This window comes from Penicillium antarcticum (assembly GCF_028974205.1).
Source record: "Penicillium antarcticum strain IBT 31339 chromosome Unknown utg000009l_segment0_segment0, whole genome shotgun sequence".
NCBI classification, from domain to species: Eukaryota; Fungi; Ascomycota; class Eurotiomycetes; order Eurotiales; family Aspergillaceae; genus Penicillium; species Penicillium antarcticum.
Window position 1 is genome coordinate 6,810,428 of NW_026695307.1, and position 24,536 is coordinate 6,834,963.

General features: G+C 49.2%; 8 protein-coding genes across 8 annotated transcripts; 5 read left to right on the plus strand and 3 right to left on the minus strand.

Moving 5' to 3' along the window:
- Positions 1–329: 329 nt before the first annotated feature.
- On the plus strand, positions 330–2,998 carry N7508_010924 (glycoside hydrolase family 55 protein; the record flags this gene model as incomplete). The annotated part of the gene is made up of 5 exons (XM_058468984.1): positions 330–657; positions 717–1,175; positions 1,222–2,407; positions 2,466–2,558; positions 2,617–2,998. The coding sequence occupies 5 exons, from the start codon at positions 330–332 to the stop codon at positions 2,996–2,998; spliced, it is 2,448 nt and encodes an 815-aa protein (XP_058316830.1).
- Positions 2,999–3,264: 266 nt separating this feature from the next.
- On the plus strand, positions 3,265–4,414 carry N7508_010925 (uncharacterized protein; the record flags this gene model as incomplete). Its single annotated transcript, XM_058468985.1, has 4 exons — positions 3,265–3,598; positions 3,661–3,738; positions 3,798–4,312; positions 4,367–4,414. The coding sequence occupies 4 exons, from the start codon at positions 3,265–3,267 to the stop codon at positions 4,412–4,414; spliced, it is 975 nt and encodes a 324-aa protein (XP_058316831.1).
- A 388-nt stretch (positions 4,415–4,802) lies between these two features.
- On the plus strand, positions 4,803–5,603 carry N7508_010926 (SDR family oxidoreductase; the record flags this gene model as incomplete). Its single annotated transcript, XM_058468986.1, has 1 exon — positions 4,803–5,603. One exon carries the CDS (start codon positions 4,803–4,805, stop codon positions 5,601–5,603), a length of 801 nt encoding a protein of 266 aa, XP_058316832.1.
- Positions 5,604–6,064: 461 nt separating this feature from the next.
- N7508_010927 (uncharacterized protein) lies at positions 6,065–6,985 on the minus strand (the record flags this gene model as incomplete). Its single annotated transcript, XM_058468987.1, has 1 exon — positions 6,065–6,985. The coding sequence occupies one exon, from the start codon at positions 6,983–6,985 to the stop codon at positions 6,065–6,067; it is 921 nt and encodes a 306-aa protein (XP_058316833.1).
- A 2,268-nt stretch (positions 6,986–9,253) lies between these two features.
- N7508_010928 (uncharacterized protein) lies at positions 9,254–14,992 on the plus strand (the record flags this gene model as incomplete). Its single annotated transcript, XM_058468988.1, has 5 exons — positions 9,254–9,663; positions 9,725–9,905; positions 10,783–11,296; positions 11,347–13,614; positions 13,662–14,992. The coding sequence occupies 5 exons, from the start codon at positions 9,254–9,256 to the stop codon at positions 14,990–14,992; spliced, it is 4,704 nt and encodes a 1,567-aa protein (XP_058316834.1).
- Positions 14,993–15,141: 149 nt separating this feature from the next.
- Positions 15,142–15,671, minus strand: N7508_010929 (SCP2 sterol-binding domain-containing protein; the record flags this gene model as incomplete). The annotated part of the gene is made up of 3 exons (XM_058468989.1): positions 15,142–15,305; positions 15,394–15,603; positions 15,656–15,671. The coding sequence occupies 3 exons, from the start codon at positions 15,669–15,671 to the stop codon at positions 15,142–15,144; spliced, it is 390 nt and encodes a 129-aa protein (XP_058316835.1).
- Positions 15,672–18,569: 2,898 nt separating this feature from the next.
- N7508_010930 (DEAD/DEAH box helicase) lies at positions 18,570–22,213 on the plus strand (the record flags this gene model as incomplete). The annotated part of the gene is made up of 4 exons (XM_058468990.1): positions 18,570–19,831; positions 19,884–20,640; positions 20,699–22,108; positions 22,193–22,213. 4 exons carry the CDS (start codon positions 18,570–18,572, stop codon positions 22,211–22,213), a joined length of 3,450 nt encoding a protein of 1,149 aa, XP_058316836.1.
- Positions 22,214–23,016: 803 nt separating this feature from the next.
- Positions 23,017–24,066, minus strand: N7508_010931 (Ran family GTP-binding nuclear protein; the record flags this gene model as incomplete). Its single annotated transcript, XM_058468991.1, has 5 exons — positions 23,017–23,148; positions 23,210–23,415; positions 23,469–23,622; positions 23,695–23,787; positions 24,007–24,066. 5 exons carry the CDS (start codon positions 24,064–24,066, stop codon positions 23,017–23,019), a joined length of 645 nt encoding a protein of 214 aa, XP_058316837.1.
- Positions 24,067–24,536: the final 470 nt, after the last annotated feature.

The following is a 24,536-nucleotide window of genomic DNA, read 5'->3' on the forward strand; positions in this document are numbered from 1 at the left end:
ATGAAGGACTTCTTCAGAAAGTGGTGCTCTGCCAATTATGAACCCTGTATACCGTCACTCGCAATCTATTTCTCTGGCTCGAGTGGTACCTCGTCCCTAGGCATCGATGTCTTCAGCTGAGCGTGCTGCAGGGAAGAGGATCCACCTCCATTTTTTTGTCACGCGTGGTGCATTCTTGGATCAAGTCTCCGATTGAGTCTGTTTTAGCCAGCCTGAAATACTGCCATATATAAGGGGCCAGGCGTGTCCGGTGATATCCCCCGCGCTCTCTCCTTAGTGGCCCGCATTCTGTCTCACTGACTTGCACTTTCTAGTGCTCGAGAGCCAAGATGTATTGTGCTAAGCTGATTGCCTCGCTCTCTTTGCTAGCATGTGCCAGTGCGCAGCTGCTAGATATCCCTGAATTGGATGATATAATCAGTGAAGCTATGCAGCCCTTTGAGCAGTATACTTCCTTCGATGCTCCCACGGAAATTGCCTCTGCTGCTGCGGCCGTGGAGACGGATGTGGATGTAGCTCAAGAAGTTCTCACCGAAACAGCAGCTGCAGACACTGCATACTGGCTAGCAGACATTGCTCACCAGGGGAAGGCGGCTTTCAATGTAAACCCTTCTACCTATACAGTCTTCCGCAATGTGAAAGATTATGGAGCCAAGGGTGAGCAGTCGGTGGTCATGATCTCAGCCATCTTTACTGATTACTAACAACCATGGTAGGTGATGGAGTCACCGACGATACTGCTGCCATCAACGCAGCCATAAGCGCTGGTGGTCGTTTTGGCCCAGCAGGCAGACAGACCTCGACTACAACACCCGCGATTGTCTACTTTCCCTCTGGAACATACATAATCTCCACATCGATTATTGATTACTATTTTACCCAGCTTATTGGTAATGCGAATGCCATGCCGGTTCTAAAAGCAACTGCAGGTTTCACCGGGTTGGGCCTGATTGATGGTGACCAATACCAAAGCGATGGGAACCAGGGTTGGACATCGACAAATGTGTTCTTCAGACAGATTCGAAATTTGAAACTCGACTTGACTTCAATCCCTGCTGGTACTGCTGCCACTGGTATTCATTGGCCGACTGGTCAAGCTACCAGTATTCAGAATGTTCAAATCGCCATGAGCCCGGCTTCTGGAACTCAACACCAGGGTATCTTTATTGAGAATGGTATGTTCAAACACGATTCTTCTTGGAAATGTCTAATTTAAATCAGGATCTGGGGGGTTCTTGACCGATGTCACCACCACTGGTGGTCTCTACGGAGCCAATGTTGGAAATCAGCAGTTCACGATGAAGAACATGATCATCCAAAATGCAGTGACCGCAATTTCCCAGATCTGGGACTGGGGATGGACATACCAAGGTCTCACCATCATCAACTGCGGCACTGCCATTTCAATTAGCAATGGTGGTGTTGGAAACCAACTAGTTGGCTCGGTAATTGTCATTGACAGCACTATCCAAAACACCCCAACCTTCGTGACCACCGCTTGGCAAAGCTCAACCAATTCTACCGGAAGTCTCATTCTGGAAAATATCGTGCTGAACAATGTCCCTGTTGCAGTTAAGGGCGCAAGCGGCACTGTTCTCGCTGGAACTACAGGCTCAACGACCATCACTGCCTGGGGTCAAGGACACAAGTATACTCCTAATGGACCAACTAATTTCCAGGGCGCTTTTACTCCACCAACACGCCCTAGTGCTTTGCTTGCTAGTGGGTCGACTAAGTACTATTCCAAGACCAAGCCTCAATACTCCCAGTCGCCAGTCGCTTCTTTTATTAGCATCAGAAGCTCTGGTGCTAAGGGAGATGGCTCGACTGATGATACGACTGCCATTCAATCTGCCCTGACCTCTGCTGCGTCCTCCGGCAAGATTCTCTTTTTCGATCAGGGAACCTACAAGATCACCAAGGCCCTTTACGTTCCCCCTGGCTCTAAGATTGTCGGCGAAGCATTCCCCGTCATCATGGCCAGCGGCAGTACATGGTCAAGCATTACCAACCCCGTTCCTGTGATTCAAGTCGGCAAGTCCGGGGAATCTGGCTCGGTGGAATGGTCCGACATGATTCTCAGCACCCAAGGCTCAACGCCAGGCGCTAAGATGGTCGAATGGAACCTGGCTGCCACGTCAGGATCTGGAATGTGGGATGTACACACTCGAATTGGCGGCTTCAAGGGATCTCAGCAACAGGTAGCCCAATGTCCCACTTCAGCAGGTGTCTCTGCCGCTTGTGAGGCTGCTTATATGTCCATGCATATCACCAGTGTTGCGAGTGGTGTTTACCTGGAGAATGTCTGGCTCTGGACTGCTGACCACGATCTTGATACTGGGAATGACATTCAGATCTCGGTTTATACAGGACGTGGTTTGTTGGTGGAGGGCAAGAATGTTTGGCTGTAAGTGGTTTACATGAAGCCTACGATCTCTGAATCTCATCACTAACCTCGTTACAAGATATGGCACTGGCTCCGAACATCACTCGCTATATCAATATCAGTTTTCGGGCGCAACTTCTATCATGGCTGGATTTATCCAGACAGAGACACCGTGAGTGATTTCGATCTAGTCTGGCTGAATATAATCGGATGCAGTGCTAATGATATAGATACTACCAACCAAGCCCCAATGCTGCCAACAGTCCATACCCTACCAACACAGCTCTCAAAGATCCCACCTTTGGCTCGTGCCTTGGTGGAAACTGCAACGCTCTCGGTCTCCGGGTTCTGAACAGCAAGAGCGTCATCGTATACGGAGCCGGTCTGTACAGCTTCTTCAACAACTACAGCACCACATGCTCCACATTCCCCTTACCCGAGAATTGCCAGAGCATGATCTTCAGTATCGAGGGTTCTACCAGTGGATTGGTGGTGTACGCACTCAGTACTGTTGGCACACAGTATATGATTGTGAAGGATGGTGTGGCATTGGCCAAGGTTAGCGATAACCTGGCTACGTACGCTGCCACCATTGCATACTTTACATTGTAGAATTTTGTATCTACTCTCTCATTCAATTTGAATATGATACCGCAAAAGTTCGCCGAGAATAGCCTAAAATGCTTAATTGTACGGAGTATCACCAATCGGATATTTATCCGACTGCGGAGGTCCGGGGATGTGGGGGTATGGATGGGCGCATCAAGATGCACCGAGGCACTACAAGCCGTGGACAATCCACGTTTGATTAGACTCACCTCTCTATCCTTGTTTGCGCCTTCTAGAACTCGACTTTCACACGCCCCAAGTCCAACACCATGTCCAAAACAGACGAGAAACCAATCCCCTTCGAAGCCCTACCACTAGACCCAAAAGGCCCGGGAGGAAATGCCTGGGGTCGCTTTGGCAAAGATGACCAACTGGGAACATTGAATCTGCTCACACCCGAGCGGGTAGTTGAAGCAGCGAAAGAGATCCGAACCGGAGTGCGCATCTCACTCGATTGGCCGCTGAGCATGCCTTCGCATCCTAGCTTTAATCGCGATCCATTCAAGCAGGAGATTGTGCTTCGGACTCCGAGTTGTATCTTTGATGATATCCTGACGTTTAATAGCCAGGGGTCTACTCAATGGGATGGGTTTAGGCATTATGGTTTGTTATTCTTGGAAACACCTATGAGTATGGCTGCGAGTGCTAACTATTCGATGTTGTAGCAAATCAAAAATCGCGAAAATTCTATAATGGACATACCGCCGAAGAGATTCAAGATTCGGATACTATTGGCATTCACTGTATGCACTATATCCTCACCAGAACCCCGAATTTGCCACTAACAACCCAACTCACACAGCTATTTGCGATCATGGCGGCATAACAGGCCGCGGCATCCTCCTCGACTACGCAGAATGGGCCTCTGTTCACTCAATCTCTGTCTCAGCCCTCACATCCGAAGCGATAACCCTAGAAAGCCTCCAAAAAGTAGCAAAAGACCACAACGTGACCTTCCAAAAGGGAGACATCCTCTTCATCCGCGGCGGTTTCACAGAAGCATACAACAGACTAAACGATGGCCAGCGGAGGGAACTGGCATTGCGCCCATCACCGGATTTCAGTGGCGTCGAGGCTACGGAGGGCATGGTGCGTTGGTTGTGGGAGAAGCAGTTTGCTGCTGTTGCAGGTGATGCGCCTAGTTTTGAGCGAGCGCCTATCCGGGGTGCGCATGCTGATAAGGAGTTTAATTTGCATGAGTGGATTCTTGCCGGTTGGGGAACCCCCATTGGGGAAATGTTTGATTTGGAGAATTTGTCTAGGCATTGTAAGGAGGTTGGGCGGTATAGTTTCTTTTTGTCGAGTATGCCGCTTAAGGTGGGTTTATCTCTCCATCCATTTTTGGGGTAGGGCTTTGCTAACTCTTTTTAGGTTGTTGGTGGTGTTGCTAGCCCGCCTAATGCTTTTGCTATTTTCTGATCTGTCTGTTAACGATAACATCTCTCATTATTGAGGTCTTCCTCTCGTAAGACGTGTTTCCTTTTGACTCCAAGCCTAGTGGGGAATTATGGGGTTAGGATATCATTGTTGTCAAACGTGAAGGTGACGATGCCCATTCAATGCCTGTATTTGATTGGTAAAGTTATAGTGCTGGAGACCCAGTGTGGATAACTGGCGGGATGAAGCCGCCAGTGTTCCGCCGAGTGGAGATGAAGTATGAAGGAGAGAACGAGATCGGTTCCCTGCCCCTCAGCAATTCAAAGCTATATAAAGGTATGTGGGATTCCTTCTGTTCCGACAATAGCAAAGCATCTCGAGTTTCAACTCCTTCCAAACCCCCTCCAATCCTCTTCTCTCCACACCCATCATGCCTATCGAAATCCCCGCCGCCAATTCCCTCATGGACCTCTTTAGTCTCAAAGACAAGGTCGTTGTCGTGACAGGTGCCTCCGGCCCACGAGGAATCGGCCTGGAAGCAGCCCGCGGCTGTGCAGAGATGGGTGCCGACATCGCAATTACATACTTCTCCCGCCGCGAAGGCGCAGAAGCCAACGCCAAAGCCCTAGAAGAAGAATACGGCGTCAAAGCCAAAGCCTACAAATGCGACACGGCCAAGTGGAACGAAGTACAAGTCTTCGTTGCGAACGTCGTCGCTGACTTTGGCAAGATCGACTCGTTCATCGCTAATGCCGGTCGCACCGCTGACGCTGGTGTTCTCGATGGCTCTGTTGAAGATTGGGAGAACATCATCCAGGCAGATCTCAACTCTGTCTTTTATTGTGCTAAGGCTGTTGGTCAGCACTTCAAGGCGCGTGGCAAGGGCAGCTTTGTCATTACTGCTTCTATGTCTGGTCACATTGCCAATTATCCTCAGGAGCAGACCTCGTATAATGTTGCCAAGGCTGGGTGCATTCATATGGCGCGATCTTTGGCGAATGAGTGGAGGGACTTTGCTCGTGTCAATACTATCTCACCTGGTTATATTGAGACCGGTCTTGGTGACTTTTGCCCGGCTGAAATGCAGGAGACTTGGAGGAGCTTGATTCCTATGGGACGGCAGAGTCATCCTAAGGAGTTGAAGGGTGCCTATGTGTATTTCGCTAGTGATGCCAGCACCTACACCACTGGTGCCGATCTTAAGATTGATGGTGGTTATACTTGCCGGTAAATGGGCGTTCTTTCTGGAAGCCGAGAGACATTAGGGATATCGGTCTTGTATCTAGAATTAGCATTTGACTTGTCCTGCATATTATTAACAAGATGGGATGCGAATGGAGAGAAGAAAGAAGGAAAATAGGAACATAAGACATTTCATGCATCTAATCTACCATCCAGCACAGCCGTTTCTTGCGGGGCCACTAGCATGTGGGCCAGGTCAGGCAGTACTAGCCTAGACATATGTATTCTCACAGCGCTAGATTGCCACCATTAATGTATTGTGTTTTCTTTTGAATGCGAGGGAGCTCAATAAATCGAATATCGCCGTTGCAACAGATAGCGATGTTCATCCCATTCATAAAAAAGAGCCTGTGTTGGGGATTCTTTGTGAACGACAAGCAATATTATGAATGAGATATCACGGTTGACCCAGAAAACTACCCGTTCCTGATGGCTTAGACAGATCTAGTCTCACAGGGTTAAAGTTCCGCCATCGATAATGATATCAGCACCTGTGATATAGCGACCAGCACGCTGACTGCAAAGAAGGACAACAGCCCCTGTGATCTCCTCAGGATCACCCATCCGACCCATAGGACAACGACTATCCCAAATCTTTCGAATATCCGCAAGTCCATCACCAGCATTGAGAATAGTATCCATATATCCAGGACTGATACTGTTAACTCTGATGCCATGCACCGCCCACTCGGCAGATAGATTCCGAGTCAAATGCGCGACTCCAGCCTTGCTTGCATTGTATGCAGCCTGTGGCTGTGGGAAATTGGTGTAGTGAGCCGACATGGAAGCAGTGAACAAAATACACCCGCCTTTTCCCGCGGCTTCCATACGCTTTGCGGCAGCCTGAGCGCAGAAGAATGATCCGTTTAGGTTCACATCTATTACTCTGTTGAATTGAGCTGGTGTCACTGTGAGAGAGGGTTGGCAGCCAGGAATTCCGGCGAAACAACAGAGAATGTCGATTCCGTCCATGGAGTTGTTTGCCTGCTCAAAGGCGGCTTCGATGGATTCCATAGAGGTCACATCTAGAGGGATCTTGTTGATTTTGGAGTGGGGAAACTTGGACACAAGTTCTTGAATTTGCTTGTCGGATGTGTCGATTGTTCCTGGGAGATCCATGAGACATAGTGCCGATAAACCGTGCTCGAGGAGTGCTTGTGCGGAGATTAAGCCGAGAGCGCCAGCCCCGCCTGTGATGACAGCCTTTCCATTCACCTGAAATCGGGCTGCTGCACGCTCTTGGGCGGATGTGAATGGGACAGGATCAAGAGGGCGAGTAAGAGGATTGGAGCTCTCGGATAAAGTCATTACGGGAATGACTCGTGATGTCAATGAGGCTCGATCCTCCGCAGAAGAGGCTTGGGTAAGCATGACGTGAGTTTGACTTGAGAGATGAAGATGAGAAGTGATGGTGAGACGTAAATGAGATATGAGGGGAAGCTAGCTCTATATAACTTGTCCTAGTGGGGGGGGGGGGAGCTCCCTATCTGAGATTCCCGGCTGCCGCTTTTATACTTGGTTTAGAGTCAGATCATAGTATATAACAACCTGAAATTAGTCTTACTCTATTTAAATAGAGGGAAAGTACTGAATGGTACGGTACGGCTGTGGGTAATAATGTTTCGCTCGGAACATTCAACTTTGCAGCAATCCTAAGGTATTCGGGGTTCTGTGAGCCGAAGTTCTCAGAATAGCGTACTTTTGAGAGATAAATAAGGAATCCGATCAGACGGAGCACACGCAGCCGACCAGAGAGACTTCATTCATGCGGGGACTATACAATCCCCCTCTGTAGATCGGAGCATGGTCGCCCGAGGGGGTTTGTAGGCTTTCTGCCCAGTGAAAATCAGTCTTAAGAGGTATACGTAGAATGCGATGAAATTGCTATTATATAGAACAACATGAAGCTTGGATGTTCCTGATTTTCTCTGAAAAGTTTCAGTCTAAGTTCACCTTCTAGGCGAGAGCACTTGGATCCAAACACCACAGGTCACTGATATTATTCAATGACTGAACTACTTCGGTCTCAGCAAAAGATCAAATATTAAATTCTGTACAAGAAAGAGAACAATAAAATTAAGGGACACAATGTACATCAAGTGGAGATTACGTTAGCGGAAGCCAGGCGGATCCATCCGACTTGGACCTCAACCTACTTGACATTTATCTGCTGGGCTCATGGATCGCCGTAAGCGTGCATCTCTGGCATGCAACCATTGTCGAAAGCGGTAAAACCACATTGCTTAATTTAATGTCTAAATACTGAAGAAGAAACAGAAAGCGCCGCTGTAATGGCGGGATCCCTTCATGTGCCCTATGCGAAGGCTCAGGCGTGGAGTGCGTCTATAATGAAGTCGAGTCATCGAAGTCCGTATACTTAAACAAAAAAAAAATAAGGAGAAGTGCTAAATATTCACAGGCTAAGAGGAGAAACCTCCTCATCAGAGTTCTTTGGGCGTCTTGATGCGATTGAGAATTTCTTGTGGAATCAATCTCGTCTTCCTGCGACACCCCAAACTGGCGAAGCAAGAAACAATGACTTCACATTTCCTTCGGCGGCCTCTGAAAATGACCAGACTGACTTTTCTCAATCTTCAATAATGGTGTCCTCCCCTTCAAGGCCGAACTCTGACATCTCGCGACTCATCGGTACCAATCAGCCTTCTTTCATGCCGCCTGAACATGATATCCCGCCCATGAGTATTCCTATTGGGCACACAACAACAACAGAGTATATGCTGCATATGAACAAAATGAAGACACTATTCGGAGAATTTCCACCAGACCTGTTCATACGCGCAGAGTCAAACCGAGAGATCCCATATCAGCTTTCCTTCGTCCCAGGTACAATTACCGAAAGTCAGTTACCGGCGTTGGATGAATTGAGCTCTTACCCACTGGTGGAAGCATACTTCAGACACGTGCATGTTGAGATGCCAATCCTGGATAAGCCACGATTTATGGATATGTATCACCACCATGTTCGGGCTGGGCTCAAGGTTGATTGCGACTCGGCATTATGTCTTGCAGTACTCGCTTTGGGATTTGCGGCCCTTGAACAGGTGGATCCCATAAAGTCCAGGTGTCCTCACTGGGTGCCTGGGGCAGAGTATATCTCACCCGCGCTGCAAATTTTGATGAATGAATACTTGCTGTCATTCTGCCCGACAATCACTCTTCCTCAGAGCTTGATACTTGTTTCAAAATATTTCGGGTTTCTTTTGCGCCCGCTGCAATCGTGGAAATTGATCCATATGGCTTCCACTAGTATCCAATATCTCAATAGTCGGTATGTCTTCCCTCCCCTTTCTGTTGATGTGCTATACTGATTAATCTATCACCACCAAAGAAGCCAGGCTTCGCCAGATAACCTCGGGCTCAAGTCCAGCATTATTTTACTATCCTGGGCGGCATTCGACACCGAATGGTTAGTTTTCAACTCTATTCAAGAGACGTAACTTATATTGACAATAATGCGGCAGTGATCTCATAGCGGAACATCATTTACCACGAAGTGGCATTGAGCATGTCATTGATCTGACCCCCTTCCCAAGTTTTGCAAACCACGAGGCCGAAGAGACACACCTATTCCTTGCTGAGCTTTCAGTTCGTCGCCTGCTGAATAGAGTCCACCACACAATGTACGGAAGTGACTGGACGAGACGCAGCCTCGGTCTCCAACCCGCATCAAGTGACAGTCCTTCATACGACTTCCAATCCTTATCCAACATCTTGAGTGTCTCTCAAGAGCTTGACCGCCAACTGAATAACTGGTTTGAACTTTTGCCGCGAAATATCAAACCAGACATGAATGACCCGTCACGATGCAGTGGCCTTCAGCTCAATATGCTCCACCGCTTCCACTCCGCCAAAGATATCATCACAAGGCCTTTCCTTCTTTGTGCTATTGATTTCTCGCCAGAGAACGATCTTCCTCCAATGGTGCTGAAGCAATGTGAGGCTAGCTTAGCCAATTGCCGGACATACTTGGACGCTTCAACCCGAAGATTGATGAGCCCATCGGTCTGTGCAGAGATTATCATCCATACGTAAGTACTTATGATAGGATGTCTTGTTTTATGCTTGGCTGACCTAGTTTTTGTATTCTAGAATGTTTTCTTCCATTGTTCTCCTTACTCTGGGTTCGCTCTCGCCGGCTTTGGCGCATCTAGTCCCCGACATCAATGCTTTACAAAAGAACACAATTAGCACGCTACAGCGGTTTGCTGTGAGGGGTTCTTCGATCGAAGAGATTCACGGGGTTATTGTTTTGTTGCATAGCAAGACGAGAGTTCTAAAACGAGCTATGTAGCAGATTAAATCATCTGTTCTTGATACCCAATTTCTCCATTTGACACAGATACTTAAATTGAAATAAAGTGTTCATCTCCTAAGAGAAGAGAAAGCCCCAATTCTGTTGTGTATGAACAAGCATAGCTCTACATGGTGTCCATGCCAAGAAATGCCAGGTGTCGCGGCGGCCCCGCGGCGGATGAGCTTCCGCACCGGTCGACATTTCACGTCGCATTCAGCCATTGAAGTTGGAGCACCACAGTCAATATCACAGTGATCACATCTGAACCGCTCTTATTCTGCCAGCATTACAAGAATGAAGACAATTGCCCCAAGCCCATAGTGGGAGACCGGAGCAAAATTGACCTCGCCCCACGTTAGCACCCGCATCGCCAACGTACGAGCTACCAATGCTCGGATCAAGCATGAATCAGATCCCCCTCACGGCAAGCAGAACGTGTGACCAATTCTGGGTAAGCTGATAATCCCTTGCTTCGGCGCCTATCGGGTTAACCAATCCAGGACTCCCATAATGCGTGGCTGTCACCTTGTGCCTTGCCGTACCTGGCTTGCATCCCGGCAATTTTTGTATTGCTTGTTGCGTTGAGCCATATATTTACATACTTTTCAAACTGGCGTCCTAAGTGGACCGTTCCTTTTGTATCGGAGCTCCGTGATACCCGCGAGCTGCCATTAGATGTGCCAAAGCAGCCGCGGAGATGGACTATTGCCCTCCTTGTTTGTTCGGTTGTTGGTCTCTTAGCTGAGACTGTTCATTTTGTGCCTCCGAAGGTTGATCCATCGGCTTTCGTCCTTGTTGTTTCATGGGTACGCAGCATGTTCCTGGTGAATATCAGCTTCTAACTCTCGTCCAGGCTACCGCAGCAATTTTGATCGCTATCAAGCAACCTAGATCATGTTCGATCTCAATTTTGGTGTATTACATCTTTGAATTTGCAATTGAGCTCTCGTTGGCCACTCACCCGGGTCTTAACACAGACTTCAAGACCATCGCTCGTTACATTGCTGCCGGTGCAGCGGCGGCAGCTTGCCTAACGATTCTTCTGATGCCATTTCGAGAATCGAAGCTTCAGCCGATAGATATCAGTGCTGTTGGTCAACAGCCATCAAGCGAATTTCGCACCCCGGAAGACAATCTAAAGCTTTGGCAATTTCTGACTGTGTCCTGGATGGCACCGCTTATTTCCACTGGATGCAAAAGACAACTCAACGAGCAAGATGTTTGGCAACTTGGATTTGAATTTCAGCATCGACGTTTACATGAGAAGTTTCGGCGTCTCCGGGGGTCTGTTGTTAGTCGACTGCTGAGGGCAAATGGAATTGATGTCTTTATCATCTCTGCCATTTCAACAATTCAGATGCTATGCGGTAAGTGAGTATGAGCTCTTCTTTTGGACACGGCGCTGACAGTATAGCAGACTTTTCTACGCCAGTACTGTTGCAGCAACTGCTACTGGCTATGAATGATCCCACACGACCAAAACGTGTGCCTTTGACCTATGCGCTTTTGTCGTTTGCGCTGAGACTAGTTGCAGCCCAGTCGCAGGTACTACTTCTGTGGTATGGTCGGCGATGCTACGAGAGATCACGCGGTGAAATGATCATGATGGTCTATGAAAAGGCCCTATCAAGAAAGAACGTTGTGGGGCTTATGGTTGAAGACAAGCCAGGGCCATCTAACGGGGAAGCAAATGGAACTGGTGATGAGAGATTAGCCCAAGGGACGCAAACACGTTCAGCTAAAGCAAGCACAAGCTTTTGGCAACGTATCACACAAGAGACACCCAAGAAAGACGAACAGAACAAAACCAAGGAAGCAGCCTCCCTTGGAAAGATCTTCAACTTGTTACGAGGAGACGTCTATGAAGTTGCCCAAAGATTCTGGGAGGTCGACTCCTTGATAGACAAGCCACTGGGACTTGTGATAGCCACAGTCCTTGTCTGGACGCTCTTCGGTCCTTCTTGCTTCCTGGGTATTTTGGCCGTTCTAGTTGCACAGGCGGTAAACGCACTGATTACTAGGGCCCTGCTACGATGGGAGCGAGTCAGACGAGCAGCGACAGACACAAGACTCCAAATAACCTCCCAGTTCGTCGAAGCAATCCGTCACCTACGGTGGTATGGGTGGCAGAACCATTGGCTTCAGCAGGTTATGGAAGCTCGGCAACACGAATTGAATATCCGCATCGTAACCAGTCTATGGAGCATCTTGATTCGCTTTGTCAATGCCTTTGCCAGTGGCGTTTTCCCGGTCGTCGCACTGTACGCTTATACTTTCTTGGCTGGGCATGAGTTGCGGATTGATATCATCTTCCCTGCCTTGCAACTATTTACTATGCTTGAAACTCGCCTGCGAGATATCCCTGGGCTGATCACGTCGCTTATCAATGCGTTCATTGCTCTTGGGCGCATTGAGGATTTCATGTCAGAGCCGGATAAAGAAAGTATGACCTCTGAGCAGTCGGACACCTCTCCCATTACAATGCAGTCATGCTCTTTTGCATGGCCTGGTAAAGCCTCACCGGTCCTTGTTGACCTCGATATCACTATTCCTCAGGGATTGACTGTTGTCACCGGAAAGGTCGGGGCAGGGAAGACTGCTTTCCTACAGGCTCTTCTAGGGGAACTTGACAGACTCAAAGGATCATCACATATCCCGAATGAAATGGTGGGATACTGTGCCCAGACACCATGGCTACAAAGCATGAGCATTCGCGACAATATACTGTTCTCCGCTCCATACCATGATCAACGCTACAAAAGAGCCTTAGAAGCATGTGCCTTGCTTCCTGATCTCGCCCAATTCAAACATGGAGATCTGTCTTTCGTCGGTGAAAATGGCATCGGTCTTTCTGGCGGGCAGAAGGCAAGAGTGGCTCTGGCGCGGGCTGTTTACAGTGCATCCCGCGTTTTGCTTTTGGATGACCCCCTGTCTGCGCTGGATCACAATACTGCCGAGTTGATAGTGCGCAAGTGTCTCTCAGGGTCATTGATGAAAGACCGTACGATTGTTCTTGTGACGCATCGTACTGCGTTAGTTCGCCAAATTGCAGATCAAATTGTGGACATCCGAGATGGACATGCCATTGTTTATGATAAAGAGGCACTCCGAGCTGATGGCATCGAACACTCCTTGCAGTTTACTGACACGGAAAGTGACACAGAAACTGAAATCACACCGGATGAGGAGACCACTGCAGTTCCCGACAAGTTCATTGAGGATGAGCACCGCGCCGAAGGAGGTGTCAAGGCTCGCGTCTATTGGAACTATATAAAGGCTGGAAAATACAAATGGTGGCTTGCCCTCGTCCTCGTCTTGGCCACATACCGATTGATAGCCGTTGCGCAATCCTGGTTCCTAAAAGAATGGGGAGAGGCATATGAGCAGTCAACTGTGCTCAGTGGAAGGTCTTCAGATCTGGACAGTAGATCCTCTCAGGGCTCATTGTTGGTGTCGGCGTCAACGGTGGACACATACTTCATGCCTAAGAATCCGATGGACCGACTGCCGTCCCCGCGCGAGGACGTCCGTCCTTGGCTATGGGCATTCTTTGGCATTATCTCATTTCAAGCGGCAACACTGCTCATTTCGCAGTTGCTCATGCTGGTCATCGTCTACTGCGCTGGACAGTCGTTGTTCCGACAAGTTCTTATTCGGGTCAGCCACGCCACCTTCCGGTATTTGGGTATGTTCTATACAATTTGGCTCGAAATCCACAGCTAACAGCTCTAGATACAATCCCTCTTGGGCGTCTGATGAACCGTCTAACCTCTGACATCGGGGTTGTGGACGGCAATATCAGTGAGCAATTCCAAGTGATCGCATTCCAGTTTATCACCTGGGTTTCATCCGTGCTGGTAATCGCAACCGCAACCCCGATGTTTCTCGTATTCTCTCTCGCTCTCACAATGGCATTCGTGCTAGTCTTCCTACGCTTTCTCCCAACATCACAGAGTCTCCGAAGACTCGAAATGGTATCCCTAAGCCCACTGATATCCAACTTCGGCGAGCTACTCCACGGTCTAACAACCGTCCGCGCTTTCCACGCAGAGTCACGTTTCCAAGACCGAATCATGTCCGTCGTCGACAAGTTCCAAGGAATGGACCATTTCTACTGGTCCCTTCAAAGCTGGCTGATGTACCGCTTCGAAGGCCTCTCCGCATTTTCAACCTTCTGCCTCACAGCCCTGGCTCTATACACCAATACTTCACCGGGACTAGTGGCATTCGTACTAATAGCCGCAAACAACTTCGTCGAATCAACACACGCCCTATGCAAACAGTACGGCCAACTCCAAATGGACTTCGTATCCGTCGAACGCATCGACGAGCTCCTCCACATCGAAGAAGAAACACCAGGCACGGTAAACCCCCCAGCAGCATGGCCAAAATACAGCAGCGATATCGTCTTCAACAATGCAACTTTCCGCTACGCTCCCCATCTCAGCCCTTCCCTACTGAATATCTCCCTTCGCATCCCCGGCGGCTCGACCACCGCCGTCATAGGCCGCACAGGAAGCGGCAAATCAACCCTGGCAATGTCTCTCCTCAGCGTTATAAGACCAGACTCCGGTCGCATTCTCGTTGACGGTATAAACATAGCAGATGTCAATACGCAAGCCCTCCGCACTCGCGTTACCTTCGTCGCACAGGATCCAGTCCTGTTCCCAGGTAGCATCCGGCTGAATCTAGATCCAACGGGCGAATACCCTGATGAGCAGTGTACAGAGATCCTGCAGCGACTGTGTAGCCGGCATGGCTGGCATCTTGATACATACATCGAAGGTGGAGGCAGGAATCTAAGCCAGGGTCAGCGCCAGCTTATCGCTCTCACGCGGGCTGTTCTGCGGCGCAGCGCTATTGTCATTCTGGACGAGGCGACTGCGTCGGTTGATCAGGAGACTTCGCTTGAGATTCAGCAGATTATTAGGGAAGAGTTGCGACTGTCGACTGTTATTACTATTGCGCATCGGATTGAGGCTGTGAAGGATGCGGATTACTTTGTGGTTTTGGATCAGGGTCGTGTCTCGAGGCAGGGTCATGTAAGGGATTTAGAGACTTGACGGAGGAATTACTCTAGACTATGCCCATTCATCGCAATACAATAAAAGATCGTTCACTCGTATATATTGGCAGCGACGCAGGAATTATAGAGACAAATCGACCCATCGGGGGATTCTTATACAAGTTGTCACAAACGGGTATCTAATCTTTACAGCTTGGCTCCGCCCTGGGCCTTCTTCAGGATAGGTTCCATCTTGGTAGCCTTCATGATGTTGCCCTTGATCTTGAGCTTGCCGCCCATGAACAGACGCTGGGCATTGGCCTTGCCGGCGACGAGCTGGGCGAAGTCGGCGTCGGAGAGGGTGAGGGTGACTAAATACACGAAGGAAATCAGTATATGTGTATTTGAGAGAATTGGAAAGGCTGCGGCGGTTCCGCGCTCTCAGGGTATTTCACTCACCATCAGCTTTGCCGCCCTTGGGGGCGAGTCCGTGACCAACCTCGCCCTTCTCCTTTAGGTCGAGATACCAGGCTTCTTCCTTGCCGTCAGAGTTCTTGATGTTGAAGGCGACGACGGCCTTGGCCTTGTCGAGGGCGTCCTTGCGGTCAGCCTCATTGGCCTGGAGCGTCTGGTTGATGACGTCGAAGGCGGCGGAGGAGGGGTGGGAATCTGCTAGTTGTTAGTTGGGAGTTGAGAACAAGGTAGAATACAAATAGCATACCTTTCTTGAGAGACATGGTGAATGTTATGGTGAAGGAACAAAGAGCCCGAACGTGAAGTTCATATAGGAAGAGACCAGCGCATGTGAAGTGGTCAGCCGTGCCGAGGCCCCGTGAATCCACACTCCACTCCGAGCTTCCCCAGTCCTCCCCCAACATCTTGTGGCTTTGTTTGACTTGTGCTAATGAATCTCTGTTTGACATTACTAGCTCCAGATCTACATTCCTAGGCTATTTCCACGTCCTTTCCCTTCCATCTTTCCCTCCGTCTCCACATGTGTACCGCGGTGCCTGGGGGTTGCACTAATACGGTATTCACCGCGACACTAGCCGATGCAAATCCTTGCTGCACAGAGAACCGCAGTCGCGTGTCCCCAACGTCATCGCCAAAATGCCGATGAACGCACGCGATTCATATGATCGGGCTTCCCCGCCAGCAGTTCGCGGATGTTTGATCTCGCTTGCGGCAAGCTTCTCGGAGCCCCGGTTCCCTTCAGTTGCTAAGCATTGATTACCCTTTATAACTGCTTTTGGCTAATGCCAGCCGGACTTAGCACTATCGGCACATCGACGACGACTTCGTCTTGTCCCTGCTTCTATATTTCTCTGCGCGGAGTCTATCTAATGGGGCAAGCGCGTCGTCCCAAGTACCGCTGCGCAATACTACATTTCCGAAGTTGAACTCCCGTAAGGAACCTCTGTGTTCCTGGATGAAAGTTGCTATCTGTGATGCGTCCATCGTGGCATTGGCGAGCTCCATCTGTTGTAAATGTTTGAATTTCAACTGTCGGAACGGCTTCTCGGGGCGCCGAGAACATCCTGGGCTTGGCTCTGCTTTGACTGCGCCGTTGAAACTTGGCTCAGTCGCGAGTTTCAAGGGTAGCAGGCCCCTTTTGCCTTCCCAGCGGAAAACTAATCGCTGCAGGGTGTGAAAGCTGCCGAGATAAGCATGGAGGAGCTTCAAGTGGTCCGTCATTCGGTCGGGCTTATGCGCAAACTTGTTATATGGATTGTCAATTCGTGTATCTGGGCCCAGCACTTGCTCGATGTGCTGGTGATGAGCCAAATCCTGGATTTGGTCGGAGGTATAGAGCCGCTCCGGGATGTACTGACAGTAATGACAGGGTATGCAGGTCTTTTAAAGTCGCTCTTTCAGTGGCCAGGCGCAACGAACTGAGTGCATAGCCTACTACACTTCGGCGGTAGCGATGGCTGGACTCTTGGCCCTTGCAAGAGATTCGTAGATGCTGCAATCCGCTCATCAGTATCAAAGCTTTGACAAATCATGTGGTATTGGTAGCTATGTGAAAAGTGACGGATATTGCTTGACTAGCAAATCGGCCATCTCTCGATTCCCATATGTGGCACTATTGGAACTATTTGGGATATAGACAAAGATTCGCTCGGTGCCCGTGATAGGGTCCAAGATTGGAAGTAGGAATGTGTCTCTACCATGCGGTATCTTAAATGTCATTGCTCGAATATTCCGGCCAATGCGCTCAAGAGCAGCCATTCGTGATGACCTGATGGTTGTATTGCTGCGGAAATGAATCTCGATATTTGCAAACAGAAACCGTTCAAGGTCAAGTGCAAACTTGTGGCAGATGAGACGCATCGCAGCGAGGTCTCTTTCTGCCAAATGCCTCAATACACTCAATATAATCTCTGTATAGGCTTCAGCTTCCACAGTCAAGCCAAAGGTGCTCCGGTGCTATACTAGCATATTTTTCCCTCGTTCTGATTGATGCAGCCCAACTGCACCTCGGAATATTGTATTGCTATTTGTTTCTGGTATGGTTTCCGGTGACTCCATCGGTCCAATATATGAGTCACAGTCATGTCTGAAATTGAGGAGTGGTGTTGTACATGTTGGTTAGAACTACAATTGGGGCTATAACCTGTATATGATGTAGATGATTGACCAGCCGCAATCAGAAACGGTGAGGAAAGAGGTGAAAAAGAGAGACCAAGGAGGGTGGAACAAGGCATGCATCAATCTCGAAGCTTTCATATAGAGACTGTACAATACTTTATAAAAATTGACTGTGCACATGCCAATCTGTATAGGGCCGACCTTGTTTGTCGGGTTTGGCAGATTTGCTCTGTTTGTCCTGGATTGACGCGTTCATCACGTGCCGATAAGATCGCGTCGATATCAAGCAGGAGATTTAGGAAATTCAATTGAAAGAGCAGCAGTAGTCAGATTAAATTCAGAAATGCATGATTATAAAACTGAGACATCTCGAAGTACATGTCTTTCAATGAACTAGCCCAGACGCCTAAGTGGCCCTTTGTAGTAGAACACCCCCTGTATCCTTGGCCGAATGCTCACCATGACATTTTAAGAACTTCAACACCCCGCCAGGCGAACACGGACCAGCCCGGGGTCCATTTGAAGAGTTGAGAGGAGCATCTTGACCTGTTCTCCTTTGGTAGAGTGCGCTATTTTTATGAATCGAGATATATCTCTTCTGTCATCTCGCAATATCTGGAATTGCCCCCTCAGCCTCACCTCACGATTTACCCGGGCGAACTGTCGATCGTACTCGAAAGACTGCATAGTAAGTCTCACCCCTGCTAGGCCCCCACCCCACGGTGTCAGAGACATGATCTATCATCTCCATGCTTTGCTTTGTCTTTTATGCGATCGCCATCTGCCAACTCCCGCTTCTCCTTCCTGTTTGCTCATGAAGGCCCAACTGACGCTCTTTCAGATCACTTATTTCTCGTTTTAGCCTGTCTTTGAGGGTACGTTTGAAACGCGTTCTGGGCATTAATTTGGTGCCATTTTGTCGGCCTTATCTGTTTTGCCGTCTTGCCCCCTTGGGTTCTACCAGTGTCCGGTCCATCGCCACACGTCTGAACTGTTCACGAAAACCTGTTCTTCACCAGAATCGTGACTGTTGAACTTTGGAAATGGCCACAGACACCAATCAGTCCCAAGAGGACAAGATCAAAGATCTACTTGAGGATATTGACCTACACAAATTCCTGTATGAGGATCTCTTGGCGAGCAGGGGCGATGGCGAAGACGCAGCCGAAATGATGGCGACCATCAAGTCGCTGGAGTCCAAAGTCGCTCGGCTCCTTGGGGAAGATGTACCTGAAGAGCCTGCGCCGACACAGCGTGCGCTGATACAGCCTACGGCACAACCAACACTGCCACAGCCTGCCTCATTTCAAAACTCGCCCACACCTGCTCACCAATCCACTCGCATGCCGTTGAATTCACTTTCTGAAAGATTCGGAGACTTTGTTTCACCACCACATCGACCTCCTGTGCTTTCTGCTTCCTCCCTTTCCTCTCTACAGGCAATACCGCAATTTTCACCAATGTCTTCTCCTAGATCACCTCTACCGGAAAGCTCTCGCAAACGTTCGCGTCCGCTTTCTAGCAGCTCGCCCACCCTACCAGGGCCATCTAAGAGGACTGTGCTCCCGAAGCCTAATTCTCACAGATCTAAACTAGATGATCTGATTGCGCGCCAGGAACTCGTGCTTGCTAAGAATCGGGCATTCTTCGAGGAAATGATGCAGCCTGCCTCGTTGGCGGAAGAAGCTAGAATGCAAGAAAAGCCCGTGGCTGATATTCTGAGGGAATTCCGGGAAGAGTTGGAAGATTCGGAAAGGGACATGAAGAAGGAATTCCAACTGGCACGCGACGCGGAATTGGCTCGAATGCTGCAGGCCCAGGAGAATGAATATCAACCCCTTCCTCCTAGCACTCAGAATCGGCCTTCGTGGGATCTTCCTGATCGCAGTCATCCGGCCACGGTGAAGACGGAGGCTCCTATGAACCCCTATTCCCCTTCTCCCCGTGTCCCTGGTCACTACCCTTCTCTTGGCTCCGATGATGATTTTCAAGAAATCACTGCCGATTCATTCAACTCCCGAGCTGGCGCACCGCCATTTCGCCAATCTGGTTTCTTGAGCACCCTCGATAGCCTCCACTCTGTATATCCCCCGAACCCGTTTCTTGCTCAGAACTACTCCAGACCCGGATACCCCTTCCAACCGCATCCTTCTCAGTCGCCATATGCACCACTTTCTCCAAGGCCTCTGCCTTGGTTGGACGAATCACATTTACCTCCAAGTTACGGCCCAGGAACCTATGCGAAGGCTTTTGACTTGGTTCGTAACCAAGAAGAGTTCATGTTCGATGAAGAGGTCAACGTGGAGTATGTTATTTTCCTGCCAAAATGGGTGCATTTGAGACTAACATGACCATAGGGCATACAATGAGAACGAGTTCCCTGAAGACATTAAGAACTTGCTCACCGGTATCAAGGACATCAGCGAAGCAACCAAAGCAGACCAAGATGAGACGCCAGGGGCACTTCGAGTTACATTGATGAAGCACCAGACGATTGGTTTGAATTGGATGAAGGCCAAGGAAGAGAGCAACCACAAAGGTGGAATCCTCGCAGATGACATGGGTCTAGGCAAGACCATCCAGGCGATCGCGCTTATGGTTGCCCGCCCATTCGACGACCCCGATCGACGTCCTAATTTGATCATTGCGCCTAAGTCGCTGATGGATCAATGGAGACTCGAAATCCAGCGCCACGTCAAGGCAGGCCCACATCAATTATCGGTTCTGATCTATCATGGAGTGAAGAAGCCTTGGCGAGATCTCAAGAAATACGATGTCGTTATCACGACATATGGTACGCTCACTGCGAACTACAAGACTTTACTCAGGGCAGAAGAAATGGCAACGCAGGGTAAGGACCAAGACCTGATTCGAGATCTCAAGGATACGGCTGGTCCCCTCAGCCCTCCCTGCAAGTGGCATCGAGTCATCATCGACGAGGCACACAATATCAAGAACCCCAATGCCAAATCTAACATGGCATGCTGTCGCCTCAACTCCACTTATCGCTGGTGCTTGACTGGCACGCCAATGATGAACCGTCTCGAAGACTTCCAATCGCTGTTGGGATTCCTGCGAATCAAGCCCTACAGCAACGCGAACAAATTCAAATCGGTAAGTATTCGCAAACTCAATTATTCACTGGCTGGATCTAATTAACACACTTGTGCAGGACTTCACGAAACGCATCAAACAGGGCTGGGGAGGCGAAGACGTAATGAAGCAGCTACGTGTTCTAGTCAAATCTGTCTGCCTTCGGCGTACCAAAGCCTCCAAAATCGACGGACAACCGATCTTGCAACTCCCACCAAAGGTTACAGAGAAGGTTCATGTGCTGTTCAGTGAAAAGGAACGCGAGGTGTATGACGAACTCAATGCGAACACTCAACGCACGATTAACAGATATCTGGATGCCGGTACCCTGGGAAGGAATTACGGTCATGTCCTGGCTCTTCTTCTTCGTCTTCGACAAGCATGCTGCCACCCGCTTCTCATCAAGGAGTTCCGAACGGAAGGGGCTACAGCTAGCGATCCCGGGGTAGACAAGATCGCCAATGCCAAACTCCTAACTGCTACCGTTGTCGAACGTATCAAGACAAATGACGGCGAAGAAAATGGAACTTGCCCCGTCTGTATGGACAGCGTTGGAAATGCCACAATCTACATTCCCTGTGGACACCATGTATGCTCTGAGTGTTGGATTCGCATCATGGACAACGCAGCCGCAAACCCAGCCGCAATCTCGGATGACGACGTTTCTCCTTTGATCAAGTGTCAAAATTGTCGAGGTCCGGTCGACCCCAACAAGCTCACAGATACGGTTTCCTTCCAGAAAGTCCATGACCCCAGCTCGTTGCCCGAATCCGAATCCGCCGAGACCGATGCAACCAAAGACGCTGAAGATGATGAGGCTACAGCAAGCAGTTCATCAGAATCCGAGAGCGATACTGAGGAAGAGGATACTCCCGCAAAGAAAAAATCCCTTTCTCAACTGCGAATCGCAGCCCACAGAAATAAGAGCGAGAAGAAGAAATATCTCCGCCGACTTGAAAAGGGCTGGTTCCCCAGTACCAAGATTGAAAAAACGATTGAAATCCTCCAAGCAAACGAAGACCGCGGCCTGGGCGAGAAGACTATCATTTTCAGCCAATTCACATCCCTCCTCGATCTACTGGAAGTGCCCATCTTCCGCCGTGGCTGGAATCATACCCGCTTCGACGGAAGCATGGGACTGAGAGAACGCAACAGTGCCGTGACAGCTTTTACCAACGACCCGTCTTGTAGGGTCATGCTTGTCTCTCTCAAGGCCGGAAACTCAGGTCTGAACCTCGTCGCCGCTTCTCACATCATCATGTTCGATCCATTCTGGAACCCTTACATCGAGGACCAGGCGGTCGATCGTGCTCATCGTATTGGTCAGGTTCGCGAGGTCTTCGTTCATCGTTTGCTGATTGAGAATACTGTTGAGGATCGTATTGTCTTCCTTCAGGATCAGAAGCGCGAGTTGATTAGTGGTGCCCTTGATGAAGGTGGTACTATGAATGTCTCCCGTTTGGATGCTCGGGAGCTCGCTTATCTCTTTGTATGTTTCTCCCTCCTTGTCTTGTCTTTTTATATCTTACGTTCTCGATTGGATGTTTTGCTAACGGTTCTATTCTCCACACAGGGTGTGCGTCAATTGAACTAGACTTCAACCCCGGTGCCGCCATGAACTACTTGGTCAGTTTTACCTTCCACTCCCCTGCTTGAGCATGGTTTGAAAATTTTGGGGAGGTATTGTCGTTGCTTCACGGCTCTATCTCTTGTATTTCTTGTCTCATTCTGTGTTTTGCTTTGTTTTGTTGCTTTCATTTTCTTAATCTATGCCCACCTGGAAGGCGTGCGGTGTTTTGCTCTTGGTCTCTGCTTCTCACGTTTGTCTTTTTATACCCTTGTGTTGTTTTCTGGTAGAAAGGAATGCTTTCGAGATTGATGTATTTGCTACGAGACTTGCTCATTTCATTACTCATCATTTTCCTTGCTTTGCGGTTGTCAAATCAAAAGATTTCCACATGTCTAGATCTATCTGCATTGAGTGGAGTAGTCTTGAAAAAAAAATTCCTATGTCTTGAAAGAGAACATGCTTTTGTGTTGCGGTGTGCTCATTTCGGGGAGAAAAAAAAGGACTTGGGATGGTAGGAGTCTAAACTACTAAGGGGAGGAGATTCGGAATTAAAAAAAAAGAACAAAGATGCATGATCGTGCCGCCCGTGTCTTCAAACCACGACTATCCCCCACCCGCTTTCATTGTATCGTGATTCGGAGAACAGACTTTGCTTTTTGCAAGGCAAACCCCAAACTAAAAAAAGGAAACCCCGGGAGTCGTATACTTCGTGCCTCCCACTCGCCAAAATTCGAGTTTAAAAATCGGACATGAGGAGGGGAACTGGGTAATGCGACTCCCAACATTCGTGTCGGAAACTTCGTAGACCCGTTGCTGAGTGCACCGCTTTACAGGTCGGCGTCATCCTCATCGGGGAGGGGCTGGTTCTGGGCCTCCTCCATCTCGCGGCGGTAAGCCTCGAGCTGAGCCTCATCGACGGTGACTTCAGGGGGAGCAAGAGCAAGACCAGCGACGAAGTCCTGTAGGAAAGAGTAGTTAGTATTGACAGGCGAAACAAGTTGGGACGGATCAATGACGTACGAGCTGGGGGTTGCCAACGAGCTTGCGGGCGAGCCAGAGGAAGGGCTTCTCGAAGTTGTAGTTGGACTTGGCGGAGATGTCGTAGTACTGGAGGTTCTTCTTGCGGTGGAAGGTGATAGTCTTGGCCTTGACCTTGCGCTCCTTCACGTCGACCTTGTTACCGGTGAGGACGATGGGGATGTTCTCGCAGACACGGACGAGGTCACCTAATAGTAGTCAGTCATTGAACAATCACAGTCGATTTCGCAGGGGTACCCACGGTGCCAGTTGGGGACGTTCTTGTAGGTGATACGGGAGGTAACATCGAACATGATGATACCGCACTGGCCGTTGATGTAGTAACCATCACGGAGACCACCGAACTTCTCCTGACCAGCGGTATCCCAGACATCGAACTGGATAGCACCGAAGTTCTATACGGGTCGGGGTTAGTTGACGCAATCAAGCGGCGAAACGGCTGCGGGGCTCTTGGGCGGGGCACATACGGTGTTGAAGTTGAGAGGGTGAACCTCGACACCAAGGGTGGCAATGTACTTCTTCTCGAATTCGCCAGTCAAGTGACGCTTGACGAAAGTGGTCTGTGGTTGACTACGTTAGTAATTGAAGTCGCGGTGAGGCGGGGTTGGGCAGGGATTCGAATTTGTTGTTGAGAGTCGCGGGCAAAGAGGAATTCATGATAATCGACTGAATCGGAGTGTATTGTGCAAATCTTGGTCGACAGGATCGACAATCATCGCCGCTTCGATGACCTCTTTGAAACCCCATTCCCATCAACAACAAAACAAAGATGCGCTTACCTTTCCGGTACCACCGTCACCGACCAGGACGAGCTTGAAAGTGGGAGTAGCCTGAGCCATTTTGTGATGCGACGTGTGAAGAAAACCCAAAAAAGGTTGAGTAGTTCGTGTAGAGATGGTTGATGGGGGGAGGGGTGGAGGAAGGGGCCTCAGTGAATAATAACGAAATTTTGCCGGGTCACGTGTATGTGTGCCTGAGGCCTGCTGACGTAGTGTCACAGCGGACTATAGAACTCCATGTTGCCTATCGTACTTGTGGGCATTGTTAGTGCTGCCTGCTTTGTACTATGCTGCGTTTGCTCTATACTGCATTTGTTATGCAATCCTCATTGGTCTATTTTTATCGGTTGGTCTTTCATACACAGTGAGGCGGCTTTACCCAACACCTGATCCAACATCTGATTCAACATGTCTACATTGTCGAATTGCTTACAGGGATCTCAGGTTGCTTATAAATCGGGCAGCAAAGCTTGGAGACATTTCACATTAAATCATGAAGTATACACATCGTAAGGGAATCGGGTCAGTTT